Source organism: Tamandua tetradactyla, chromosome 5 (genome assembly GCF_023851605.1).
Source record: "Tamandua tetradactyla isolate mTamTet1 chromosome 5, mTamTet1.pri, whole genome shotgun sequence".
NCBI lineage: Eukaryota > Metazoa > Chordata > Mammalia > Pilosa > Myrmecophagidae > Tamandua > Tamandua tetradactyla.
Window position 1 is genome coordinate 133,410,548 of NC_135331.1, and position 14,084 is coordinate 133,424,631.

The 14,084-nt window shown below is 44.8% G+C and overlaps 1 protein-coding gene and 1 pseudogene across 1 annotated transcript; both read right to left on the bottom strand.

The window, feature by feature from the left end:
• Positions 1 to 885: 885 nt before the first annotated feature.
• Positions 886 to 5,309, bottom strand: HTR1B (5-hydroxytryptamine receptor 1B). The gene has a single exon (XM_077159253.1). It carries the CDS (start codon positions 5,127 to 5,129, stop codon positions 3,957 to 3,959), a length of 1,173 nt encoding a protein of 390 aa, XP_077015368.1. The 5' UTR covers positions 5,130 to 5,309; the 3' UTR covers positions 886 to 3,956.
• A 145-nt stretch (positions 5,310 to 5,454) lies between these two features.
• The window catches only part of LOC143683325 (6-phosphofructo-2-kinase/fructose-2,6-bisphosphatase 3-like), a 111,280-nt pseudogene continuing 102,650 nt past the window's right edge, over positions 5,455 to 14,084 (bottom strand).

Genomic DNA, 14,084 nt, shown 5'->3' on the forward strand with positions numbered 1-14,084 from the left:
TGGAAGAAGATGACTAAGATGACTAAGAAGGTACACTAGGAAACTGAGTATTTGGCAGCTTCATCTTGGGACATGAAAGCCACTATAAGCCATCTCTCCTGGTCCCTTTTAGCCTTTGGGTTGTGCGTCATCAGCTAGGGGGGTTAAGGGTGAAAGGCTGAAAATCTCAGTACCTTCTACTTAACCAAATTTCTTCTACTTGGCTACTTTGTCTTCCCCAGTCCTACAGGTGTCCCACATCCACTAAGGAATCAATGGGAAATAGTAGCTAATAGGCCATCTGGGAAAACCAAAAAAAGGTTCAGGCATCCTGATAGATACTTTATATGAATGGCCTTTAAACGTTTACACCAATTTGCAAGTGGGCAGCATTTGAGAGGGAGAACCGCACAGCCCTGTGTGCAATTCAAATGTAGGGTTTTATGACTTTCTAACTCCAAAACACCCTTCTGGTCTTCTTTGCTGGTGGTGTTCAGATAGGTCAGTCTCCTCCTCTCAGGGCTTCCCCAAATCATCTCCTAGTCCAGCTCCTCCTTTCTTTCAAGCACCATACAGTACCTTAAAATAGCACTGCCCATCCTCACACCTAAATGCTCTCTCCTAAGAATGCTGATGTAGAAAACTCATGATAGTGGACCTAAGTTATTCTCTTTGCAGAATGCATGATCTAAGTCCTCCTACGTTCCTGCCATATATGTAAACTAAATCCCTCCCAAACTGTGGTAGTACCTGCCTGTCCTCTACTGAATCATTTATCATTTATCATCAATCATTGTCCTAATGGCTCAGATTCCTAAATACAATCCCAGAATCCAATAATCTCCATAATAAAGTTCCCATAATAATAGGATTACTACCCAGTGCTTTTTGGAACACAAAAGGACTTTTATTTCATTATTTTCCTACATTTCATTTTCAGTTATACATTTTTTAAAAGGTAGAATACCAAAGGCAATTTTCAGGCACAGCAACTTCGTCAAATACACATAATCTGAGATTTAACTCCTTGAGTGAATTATAGTCCTCTCAAAGTTGCCTGGTTAAAGAAGATAAACCTAAGATAACAGAGAGGAAAAGTGAAGAATATTGTTCCATAGGAAATGTACTGAACTCAATAACCATTTATTCATGGGTGCAGTGTCCACTTTGAAAAGGAAACTCTAAAATTCCTAGAAACAAAACAATATTGGTAAATTGGATGGGTATACATTCATGTTTCTGTGAAAGTCTGTGCAATTAAACAATATGAAAAATATTTTTTTACCATAGGCAATGAAAATATATTTTCACTTCTGCTTAAGTTAAACATTCCCTCTCCCCTTTTGTGTTTGGCAAAAAAAAAAAAAGAGTGGGGGGACTGTGTCTGGCTTGTGAAACAAACTATGCTATAGGTGGCAATAACTGAAAAGGCTCTTAACATGTTTAACAACATACCCCTAGAATGAATAATACACTTTGCATAATCATATGCTATGCAAGATGATGATTCTAGATCTCTTATAACTACAAAGTTTTACAATTTTTACTTCATACAATATGCCCCAAATCCAGTCAATTTAGCCAAACAGGCAAACATTTGGATGGATAATCTACAAAATGGCAAACAACCCATTTGACTAAATTGACCGTGTTTTGTTAATATGAGGCCACAATAATTGTAGGTGCCTTATAAAGAAACAGTTAAAAGTGACTATTTGTTTCAATTAATTTGTCCCCCTCTGGCTCCTAGAAGTTGACTTAATTGCCTCTTAGGTTCAAAGAAAACATAGTTGCATAAACAAAAGACAGCATCTTAATAACATAGAAACAAATAGTAAACTGAAGACAAGCATATTCATAACACATAAACAAATACCACACTCTATGCACATTCATAACAGTGGCAAGCTGGGTATCTCCATAGGAGAAATGCCACACCAAACGAACAAAGAAACTTGGGGGTCTAGCTGAAATATAAGATTATCTAATGCCTAAAATTTTATCTTACTTCTGTGACAGGTATAAATGTTGATCAACATTCAACTGGAATGTAAGCCTTTGAATGGTCTATTTTCAAGAGTCATTTCCCCAAGTAAAGGTCTGCATGGTAGGTAGGCAGCTTGCTTCAACTCAATACATCTATTGTCTGACAATCTGGACTGGGGAGCTTCAAGCACAGAGTGAATCCATTTTACAAAGACAAGTTGCTTCTGCAGACAAAAGGTGTCAACTGCAGAAAGCCTGCTGTGAAGAGTGGGGTGTGAATTTTCACTGGCATATTAAATGCTCCAAATACACTCTTTTATTTCCTGTGCAGATGATCCTTTAGGGCTACTCCTTTTTTATTTAGATAATGCATTTTTCATCTTTTTTTTTTTACCTGTGATCTTGTTCTCCTGTATTGTGGAGCCCTTAGAGTAAATTCGAGATAACTAAGTATTGCTGAAATTTGAAAAGACAGATAAATTTAAAGTATTCCAGATATCCCACTCATTGAGCTGTCAGGTCAGTGACAGATTTCCAAGATTCAAAGCTTGCCAGTTTCCTGACTAGCCTAGTCAGTCTCAGGTTTAGTTCTGTGAAATAAAGGGAAAACAAGTTCAATTTTAGCTTCCCTGAGCTTTCCTAAAGTTCTTGCATATCATTTTCCAGTAATCCTTGTTCCTGCCCAAAGTTTAATAACAATAACTAGAGAAAAGAAACAGGCCCCCCCCCCCTTTAATATAGTGCTTGGGGCTCTTACTGCATTTTGAAGATTTTAAAGAAGGGAGCTAGTTCTCTTGGTTACTTTATGTTAGCACACAAAGGAATTTACAGATGGGAAGAGTGCAAATGACTATCAGAAAAAAGTCTCATGCATTTGAAGATTTTTTTTACAAGTCATAATATACATCTCCCTACTGCCCCACATTCCTTAATCGTTGAAGAACTGTTTCTATTTCATCAGTCTCCTTCATATCTCACTGAGTTAGATAAGGAATAAAGATCCTTTGCTTGTTAAAGAGAAATGTTTATCAAATACTAACCAGTTTAAATGATTGCATTTATAAGAAATATAGCAGCAGTTTGGGCTGAGTCACCCATCATAGCTTCCATTTACAGGGATTTAAGGTGTAAAATAACAGGTACATGAAATTAGGAAATATCAAGCAATCTGCAGACTTTGGCACTAGCACACATAATGTTTTCTTTGAGTTGTTAGAACTGTAGATTAACAGTCGCTAAACAGGAATTTTTAAAAGTACAAATCTGCAGAAAACAATCATGGATGTTGGTTTTCAGATTAACTCTCCCCATCTCCCATTCGCACTCTACTCCCATTTAGTTTCAATTATAATAAAAATAGATATCTTTGCATCAGAATTTCGCTGTTAACTCTTCAAGATTTCTCTGCACCATCCAAAACACACTTAAGGTTTGAAGCACCAAATCCACAAGTTTCTCCAACCAAGTTTAAATAAACAAAAAACGAAGACAGAAGGATGCCAAATAACTGTTCTTAAATGAAGCGGTAACACAAAGTTCTCTCCAACACACCACAGGATAGTAAACACCTAGTTCAAGTACTGTCAGGCTGTGTGTAGATCTGTCTCAGGCTTTAGACAACAACTACTAGTACCACTGGTTTTAGAGGGCATCACTCATCATACCAAAAGAAAGGCAAGTCTGACCTTCCCAAAAAGAAAAAAAAGTCGCAACCCCCTTGGATAAGTTGCCACAAGAAAGTCAGTGCTGAGCCTGGGGGTTTGAAGGGAGGAAGTGAAACTCATCCTCAGTAGGGAAGCTCCACTTTTAGTTTGAACAGTTCTTTCAGAGCTCTCTCCAAGCTAGGTCCTGGCTTCTCAGGACCCAGTGCCCTTGCCCAGGAGAGGCTAGGCTCCGACTCAGTAACAGGGAAAGAAGAGTCGACCTACCTGTGGAACCAGACCCAAAATGGTCCCCAAAGGCCGCTTAGGCGACCCACTGCAATTGACAAGTCAACTTGTGCACTTAAAGCGTATCAGTTTATGGAACGCTTGTTTGAAGTCCTCGTTGGACATGGTATAGATGATAGGGTTGATGAGGGAGTTGAGATAGCCCAGCCACGTGAAGAAGTCAAAGATGGCCAGGTGGAACCAGCAGGCATCCTTGCAGATTGGCAACACCAGAGAGATGATGAAGAAGGGCAGCCAACACACAATAAACGCTCCCAAAATGATCCCCAGGGTCTTGGTGGCTTTGCGCTCCCTAGCGGCCATGAGTTTCTTCTTCTCCAGCAGGGCGTCAGAGACTCTCACTTTGACTTGGTTCACATACACTGGAGACCCGGATTCGCTGGGTAATTCCGGAGCCCGCGAGTTAATGGAGGTGACCGAGGAAGTGGACCCGGGAGAGTCGGTTATCAGCTGGGCTCGGGTCAAGCGCTTGCCGGTTCTGTTGGGCGTCTGTTTCAAAATCCGGGAGCGAGCTTCCACATAGATGCGGCCGTAAAGTGCGATGAGGAGAAGTGTGGGGAAGTAGAAAGCGCCCACCGTGGAGTAGACCGTGTAGAGGACGTGATCTGTGTTCACCACGCAGTCGGACACTTCCTCCTCAGCCTTGGCCTGGCGCCAGAAGAAGGGGGGCAACGAGATGGAGATGGAGAAGACCCAAACCAGCACTATCATGACCGCCGCCCGCCTGGGAGTCCTTTTGGCTGAGTACTCCACGGCGTCCGTGATGGCCCAGTAACGGTCCAAGGCGATGACACAGAGATGCAGGATAGAAGCAGTGCAACAGGTGATGTCCGAGGACAGCCATAAGTCGCAGACCACCTGGCCCAGCGTCCAGCGACCGGTGACCGTATACATGGTGCTGATGGGCATCACCAGGATGGACACGAGCAGGTCAGTGACCGCCAGGGAAGCGATCAGGTAGTTGGCTGGGGTACGCAGCTTCCGGGTGCGGTACACAGTGGCAATCACGAAGGCGTTGGAGAGCGTGGTGGCCAAGGTGATGAGTGCCAGCAGGATGATCAGCAGCACTTTCCAGGGCAGGGCGATCGAGTCCTGGTAAATGTAGTCCTCGGCGCTACAGTTGTGGGAGGGAGCGGCGGAGAGGTTGGTTTGTGCAAGCCCGGTCAGGGAGCTTGCAGGCGGCGGCGCGGCACACTGGGCGCGAGGTTCCTCCATGGCTCTCCTCGCCCCGGCTCTGGGATGCAGCTCTTGGGCATGGAGCAGAAGAATCAAAAGGAACGCGGAGGAGACCACAGGCGCGTCCCTCGTTGCTAGTCGTGTTTTGTAGGTTCTTCTATTACTCCTCCGCCCAGGTCCCCAGCTTGTAACTAGAGGTCACGGGCGCGGCAGCCGTAGTGGGCCGGCGCTCCCTCTGCACTTCCCGTGCGCCTGGCGCTGCTGCCGTGTTTCTGGCAGCTCCTTTCCACGCCCCGTCTTACTCCTGGGTTGCTAAGGACTGACCCACCCAGCACCGCTCCACTCTTCTTTACCAAGGAGGCATCTAGTGGGCGAGCAGATGTATTGTTTGGGAAGGAGGCTTCGGCCAAGTGGGATCTCTTACCCTAACAGCTCGAGGCAGAGCGTCTCCTAACCGGGGAGGTCCTGAATCTGCAGACTCCGCCCGCAGGAGTTTCCTAGCTGTTGAAACCAAGGCTGGCTGGGGAGCAAAGACTCCGAGTCTTGCATTCCCGCCCCCCACCCCAGGCAGGGGCAGTTTGCTGCGGCAGCTGCGGACACCCGAGCTAGGTGGGGTGAAGTCTAGGAGCCGCGCCGCGCCTAGCGCCGCGCCGGAGCTCTGCCCTCTCTTTCTTTTCACGCGCTGGTCACTCGGGCGAGCTGCCCCGCGGAGACGGGGCCGCAGAAAGGGGGACTCTGGAGCTGGGGCTGCGACTGCGGCTGTTCGCGCCGCGCCACAGACGCCTGGGTCCCACCCGCACCGCTTGGAGCCATGCCGCCGGGCGCACAGGTCTGGAGAACCTGGCGCGGCTTGCGGAGACGGGGCAGGTGTCTGGGGGAGTTGGAAGGACGCTGCGTGCGCCAGCCCGAGAGAAGCGTGTGAGCCGCGGCGCAGACGGGCTCCTTTTATAGAGTCCCGGTCCGGTCCGCTCGAGCCGTGCAACTCTTGCAGCGCGGCAAGTGCGGACGCTTGCTCCCAGTCACCTTCCCTTTTCTCTCTCCCTCCCTCCTTTACTCCCGCCCTGAACCTGCCCGCCAAGGAAGCTCCCGCCGGGTCCTACTGCCACTCTCTTCACCTCCCATTCTGTGGCCCCTTCCCGACCTTTGACAGCCCAGCGCCAAGGTTCTGGTTAGGAATATGGGGGTGGGGGTGGGGGTGGTGGGTGGGGACTGAGGGTGTCAGGATCTTTCCTTTGCTTTCTTCGGAGCTGGCTTTGCGCGCCCGTGTGTCATGCTCACGCCCTCAGCCGTAATCACAGGCACAACCTCCGCGTCTTTCTTAGGCTCCCACTTCCCACCGTCGCACCCCACCAAGTCAGTGCAAGGTGGCGTATGCCCTCGTCTCTGACCTTTCCACTCTGGAATCTTAGCCAGCCTCTGCGGACCACACCCAGTTTAGAAAGAGGCGCCAGTAATATCGCCATAAAAGGTGACGGCCACTATGTGTGTTTGTGTTTCGGACTTCAAGTAATATATATCAGAAAAATAAAAATAATTTTTCATATCTGGCTTCAGGAATTTCTAATTTGCATTCAGTCCCTCCTCTTAACTATGAGTCAGGACAAAATAAAAAAAGGTGTTTGCGAAAAAAAATGTAAAAGTATCACAAATAGAAGGCAACTGCATGTGAAATTAAACCTTCCACTCCACACATCTGCTCCAGCCGCCAGGCAGTTCAGTGCCTCGGGAAAACAGTTCCCAGTGAGCATGTTCCGTCCCCCAGGCCCACCCCAACCCATAGAAAGAAAGTCACTAAAATTCAAGACAAAGGCCCATCAACACCATTAGAGTCTCTCCTTCAGACTCAACAGATACACATCAGGAAGGCAGGCTTAAAAGCGGCACCAAGCAATTCCATTGTCCAGGTCTTAGGGCCCAGAGCAGATCTGTATTTAGTTAGAGGCTCTCTTCCAAATGACAACATTTACAGAAACGAATGTAGCAAGCGCGGTAGAAGTCTGGGAAAGTTTCAACAAAAGTGCCTGGGAAGAACAATGTATTTTCATCCCTGATTGCTGAGGTGATACCCACAACGAATATCCAACGCCTAGATGAGAATGCATCCAATAAAAACTGCACGGTAATTGAATTTTCAGGTGAAGCAGAGGTATATTTTAGAGGGAATCCGTCTCAGAGCCATAGATTAGCTGCCCTATCAATCCAGGTTTAGAGGAAGAAGAACTGAGATCCTTTGCAGAGAAGAGCTTTTTATCCAAGGTGACACAGCTGATCAGTATACCAAACCCAATTCCGGGTATCTAAGCCAAAGCAGGAAGGCAAAAAAATAAAATATAGAAATAGAAGGCCCACTTCGTACTGTGGACATTCTTCCACCCCCACCCCACCCCGGGGGGGGGGGGGGGGGGGCTGGAGACGACCGGCACAGACTAAGACCCGGTTTCAAGCTGTTTATTTTCTAGAAAAGGTTATTGTCTTTTCAGTAACCACACGAACAAATAATCAAGGTAACACCACATAGCGTTAAATGTTATGAAGAAAATAAAACACATTAATGCACTGAGAGTGAGCGGGCTGCTTTAACTAAGGTGGCAGCTCTCCAGAAACGTCCTCTTGGTGCGGTCTCGGCTGCAGCGATCACGCTCCGGATAACGGGCACACCCTTCTCTCTCCTCCCCTCCCGTCCCCAGTGTCCAGCGCTTCCCCAGCAACTGGAAGGCGCCTTAGGAGCACATTTTCAGGGGTCCTCTCCCATCCTCCACCCCGCCCACCCATAGCAAGAGCCAATGTAGACTTGTTTTGCAAACTGTAGCGTTCTTGTAGAAACCAGAGAAGGAAAAAGAACAGGCGACTTTAAACCGCTAGGTGGGGGGGTATTGCCAAAATGTAGCAAACTGTGCGTTGGGGGGGGGGGTGAAATAAACTATTTTCCTGCTATTTTAGAGGAGCTGGGCAAGATTAGAGCAAAGCTTGAAGAGATGAGAGACGGGGAAGGCGAAGAGGAATGTTATTCGCTGCAAGAGATCTTTCCTCTTTTTGTTTCTCCTCCTAAAACAAGCAGAGGAGAAAACTTGGCTTTAAAGGTGTGGGAACCTGTGGCTTTCTCCAGCCAGGCTTTTGCCAAGCCCTTAGCAGAATCTGCCGCCACCGTGCGGTGTTGGAGTTTGCTCCCATCGCCTCCATTGGTAAAGAGTTGCTTGAACATCCCAGCCCATGCAGGCGGCATTTTATGCTGAACCACTTGTCACTATCCTGGCTCCTGCATTTCACTCACTCCTCCCATTTTAAAATAGTTAAGTATGTAGGTGTTTGCACATGTGAGTGTGTCCGTGCGTGTGAAGTACCCAGAGAACAGGGCACCCGTAAGGTCGCCTCTGCCCGTATCGCCCCCCTGCGGAGGAGCGGCTCCTGCAGGCAGTCCACGTATCCTCTCCACAGTCCCAAGTTGCGCTCGGAGGAACCGCCCTTCAAGGTCCAGGGAATTTAGCAGATACAGGCGCAGCACTGGGGCAAGGAGGGCATGAGTCGAAGAAGGTCCGGGGTACCAGAGCGCAGCAGAAGTTAGTTAGGCAGAAATGAGCTCCTGTTTGAACACTGAAAACTGTGAATGCGCTTTTATCGGATGCACCCGGGTGGTCTTTCAGCAGACGTCGAGGAGACGGAAAATGAACCGCAGTGAAACCTGTGAGCCCACACGAAGGCGGATACAGTAGAGATCTGCGGAGGGATTAGAAAATAAACCCCCACTCCCACCCACCCCCTGCCCCCAGGAGCTCTCCCCTTTGTAAGAAAGATGTTGGGCGGCTGCGCAGCAGCGAAAAGCCGGACTCAGGCTGCAAAGTTTGGAGTAGGGCACTTGGTAGAACCAACGCAGTGAAGAGACGCTCCTTCCGCCAACAGGCAAGCAGAGCAGTCCCCCCAGAGAACTTGCTGCAACTCAATCTAGCAGCCCCTAATGAGCCTCCTTGTGTGTGTGTGTGTGTGTGTGTGTGTGTGTGTGTGTGTGTTTGGGGGGGGGGGGGTGTCTCTAGGAGCTTCCCTGCATCTCCCAGAAGAGAAATACACGCAGAAGAAAATACGTGTGATTATTTTTATCTTTGTTTCGCTGAAATAAAAAAACTAGAGGAAAATGCAACCCCAGCCCCATCATACCTACCATTTGAAAAATCCACAAGCAGTCCTTCACCACAAAATGTGGGGATTTTGCAAGCGACTTTTTGCAAGTCACAATTCCTTAATCTAAAGCCACTCACTGTTGTTTTGTTTTGTTTAAATTACGATCCAAGAAGTGGGCAACAGGCTACAGCCACTTCTGCACAACATCCTTATGTGTAGAGGTAGCCCATTTCTACCTTCCTCTATTATCTCCAGTAACTTTTTCTTAAAACGTTTACTGGTAGTAATGAAAGTACAAGGTTTACCCAGTGCCTTGGTTCTTACCATCCTTGTTTCCCTTGATGAAACTATGGAAATGTTCAGATAAATGAACATATGTATGCATGCATATAAATACATACAATTTCTGCATAAAAATACTGAGGTTTCCAGACCCAGGCCCAGATCCCTCTCTGCATTTTTGGACCCTTCATTGGGCCCTTGACCTGGTATCTGTACCGTGGTACTTATAAGTTATGTGCTTGATTAGGGATCTTTAAATCTGGCCAAATAATAAAACTAGGTACTTTGTTCTCTAAATGCTAGGCTGGTGTAATTTAATCCCTGAGAATTAGTAGGTACGTTATTGTTTAAGGAAGAAGGCAGACAAAAAATTACAGCAAATATACATAACTTAGACCTTTCCTGATGCCTGTCTGTAGTAATCACTTTGCTACTCTGAACAGATACCTGCAAAAGCTAGCCCAGTGTCAACTAGAAGAACTAGTTCCCAACTAAGGTATAACTTATTTTATTTCTTGCAAAAACCTAGGCCTAGAAGGAAATTTCTCATTTAAAGCTAACCTTAGGTAATACAAGCACAGTTTTCAGCGGTGGGGTGGGCGGGGGGGGGGGGGGGGGGGTGAGGAGGCTACAAAGGAGGGTTGAATTTCTTTTCTTGGGCAAACAGTGGGATTTGGCAAAAATGATAATTCTTTGGCTAGAAAAGCAATGCCAATGATTCCATCAAACTTAGAAACAACTTCACATCATTGGGCAGCTCTTTGTTCAGGGTGAAGTTTCTTCTGAAAATCTGATTTAAAGAATTTAGTAGTGAAGTTATATACAAGCCTAAGGACAAAAGCAGTAGCAATTGGATTTTGTTCTGTATGCCTTATTTCTAAATCCAAAAAATTACAACACTGTGTGATTAGCTCTGGTCTTGCAGAGAAAACAAGTCAAGCTCAGTCGTGTTGTTTCTTCGCCTGTAATTAGTGAATAATTATTTTCCTTTATTGAATACTATGTACTAAACTACATGTCCCAAATACATTCTCTCATTTATGTCTTATAATAACACTAAGAGTTATGATTATCATCCTCATTTTCTTGGATGAGTAAGTTGAGGCTTAGAGAATGTAAGTAACTTCACCAATATCAGCCCACAAATAAGTGATAGAACCACTTTTCAATACAAATCAAATTGCAGGGACCAATTCTTTACCAATAGGCTACACTGAGTCAGCTATGCCGCTCATCACTGGGTGGCCAACTAGAAGAGTTAGTCTTGCCTCTGACTTTATTTCCTCCTGCCTGTGGGGTAACATAACAGAGCTCATGCTCTGGAACTCTCCAAAATATCTTCTGTTAGGTGCCTTCAAATGTTTATAGGGTGGATGGGTGGGGGTGGTGGGGGAGGAAGTCAGGTAGAAAATTGAACACCATGATTGTGTTTAGTCAGCTAATCATCATTCCAAAAGCAGTGCTGATAAGGGATCCCATATCACACATTCTGAAGTCCACAAACCAGATGGAAACCAGTTAAACCTTTAACCAAGAAGTTTCTTGGCTTCTCATCCTGATGTCATTTAATTACCTTCAGAGTATGCTTCTTTCTCTCTCTCTTCTTCCATATTTTTCTTTTCACTCTTTCTCCTCTCACTTTATCTCTTCATCCTGAACCATTGCTCTAGCCTCTGCAGTACATATACATATACACACTGGTGGAGAGAAAAAACAATAAATTAATGGTTTTCTTTCTAAATGTATGAATGGAATGTGTTAAATGCAGTGACATCCCCTGTCCCCCATTTTTAACCGAGTTAGTTTGAATATCAATTTTTAAAGAAACATAATCTAGAAAAATTGGATTGTGTTTCTTTTTCCTTTTTTCCCTGCGTACTGAAGTTGACTCTTTTTTTCCCCATGGGTCAGTATCTTACCAAAGAAAAAGAGAACTATTACTTGTGAGAAGATTATTCAAATAAAGATTCTTACAGAACATATAACAAGAATTCAGCAGTTAGGGAAGCTCACCAACTAAAAATAATGTCAAAACCAGGAAGGGAGACAAAAAATGAATCTAAATGCTGAGGTACTAAAACATGCACTTATACAGGAAAGAGCTCCTCTAGCCTCATTCATAGCTTCTTCTTACTTTATACACAGTTCTGACATGTTTGACTATGAGATTTCTAAGGTCCCTGAAGAGAAGCATTCCATTAGAAATGGATGAGAAACTATCTCAAATAAGGACACTGAGGGCAGCAAGATATCACAACTTGTCATAACTAATGCAAAATAGGCAGGGAAATCCAGGGAGAATTAAAAAAAAAAAAAAAGAAAAACCGAAAAGAATGAAAATAAAACCATTATATGTGTTAAGACATTTAACAGTATAAAGTATGGTTTTAAAATTCTTATTGCAAGTGATAGAAAACTAATATAATTATACATAAAAACAAAAGAGAGAATTTGTATTAAGGAGAGTGGAAACCCCTCAAAATGAAAAGAGGAATTGAACACCCAGGCTTTGAACTAGTTAGGGATGTAGCTGAGCCTTAGGAATAGCCAGCACTCTAGGATACAATCTCTTATTCTTTTTTCTGTTGGTTGCTCTCTGCATGTTTGCTGCTTTCTTCTCTTTCACTGCAGACAGACATTCTCCACACTGTTGAAAATACAGCCATTAATACCTTTTGAACTTTACAACTTTGCAGCTCCTATCATATTTCGTAAATTAATCTGAATTCTGAGTTGCAAATTCAGAAACTCTGAAAAATGGGTTGTGCTTCTGAGTAAAATATAGGAGGCCATCATACATCAACATTCCCAAAGTCACAACTAAAAAAGATGTAAATTAAAAAAAAAAACCTATTATAAGAGTTTGAAGAGCTGTGTGAGCGATAAGTACTTAGATGAAGTTCCAGAGAAAGAAAAGTACTTCCTAGGTGAGCTGTTGATTGATGCTTTTTTTATTTCCGGAGTCATTTGCCAATTCTGGGTACAGATTATGGATTAGACTGGTCCGGACAGAGGGACTTTGCTGGAACAAAGGGAAACCAGCAGAGTTTTTGATGGTCACTGTATTAGTTAGGGTTCTCTAGAGAAACAGAATCAACAGGGAACACTTGCAAATATAAAATTTATGAAAGTGTCTCACATGACCATAGGAATGCAGAGTCCAAAATCCACAGGGCAGGCTGCGAAGCTGATGACTCCAATGGATGGCTTGGATGAACTCCACAGGAGAGGCTCACCAGCCAAAGCAGGAATGGAACCTCTCTCCTCTGAGTCCTCCTTAAAAGGCTTCCCATGATTGGATTTAGCATCACTAATTGCAGAAGACACTCCCCTTTGGCTGATTACAAATGGAATCAGCTGTGGATGTAGCTGACGTGATCATGACTAATCCTATGAAATGTTCTCATTGCAACAGACAGGCCAGCGCTTGCCCAATCAGATGAACAGGTACCACAACTTGGCCAAGTTGACACCTGTCCCTAACCATGACAGTCCACCCCTTGTCAACTTGGCACATATATATATATATATATATATATATATATATATCACCTTAGACCATACTTAATTTCCAAATGAAAACAAATAAGCACATGTTTTTTCTTTTACCTGACAGTACTCAACTGTCCTGCATATAACTGGAAACACATTAAATCTCTCCAGAATAGCATGCAAATCCTTGGGCAACATTCATTCTTAAACTTGATATCTTACAATTTAAATAGTATAACACAAACAAAACAGCATTACAGTCCTCGTTTCTGTAACTGATCACGTGGTCGAAGTTCATATTTATCACTACCTTCTTCCACTACCCATTCCATGTTCCCTTTCCCCTCAGCAAGCACTTCAGCTGGCCATAGTTCTTTGCCTGGTGGGGTGACCCAAACCTTCATTCCTGAAGTCTCAGAGCCATTAGTGGTCCTGCCTGGATTGTGTTGTTGCAGTTTTCCATTGATTTTAATCACAGGGCATGGTAGTACTAATAGACGCCCCAGGGGATCTCCTATATTCCAAGAAAACTCTTCTTTCCCTCCATTATGTAGTTGCAGTCCTACTTCCTTCTGATAGTCAGGGTCAATTACCCCAGACAATAATGTAATCCCCTTCTTGGTGTGTTGATCCAGAGGCATAAGTAGCCCAAAGTGGCCAGGTGGCAATCTTAACTTCCAGTTCAGTGATATCACTGTTGTTTCTCCTGGAGAAAGCACACCCCGTTTTGGAACTAAAACCTGTAGACCAGCAGAACTCAGGGTAGCAGGGATAGGAAGCAAAAATTTTCCTAGTGGATCACTAGGAGTAATAGTGAGTGGCACCACACCCATTTCCACCCCTTGGTTCCTGGACCCATGGATCCTGGCTATGGGAGAAACAGCACCATACAGCGGATGCTGATTCAGAGCATACACAGCTTCCTGGAGAACATTACCCCAGCCTTTCAAGTGTTTGCCACCTAGTTGGCACTGTAATTGAGTTTTCAAAAGGCCATTCCACCGTTCTATCAATCCAGCAGCTTCTGGATGATGGGGAACATGGTAAGACCAGAGAATTCCATGAGCATGTGCCCATTCCCGCACTTCATTTGCTGTGAAGTGTGTT

Bases quoted from the DNA above. Each gene is read 5' to 3' on its own strand.
- HTR1B (XM_077159253.1), bottom strand. From the start codon at position 5,129: ATGGAGGAACCTCGCGCCCAGTGTGCCGCGCCGCCGCCTGCAAGCTCC.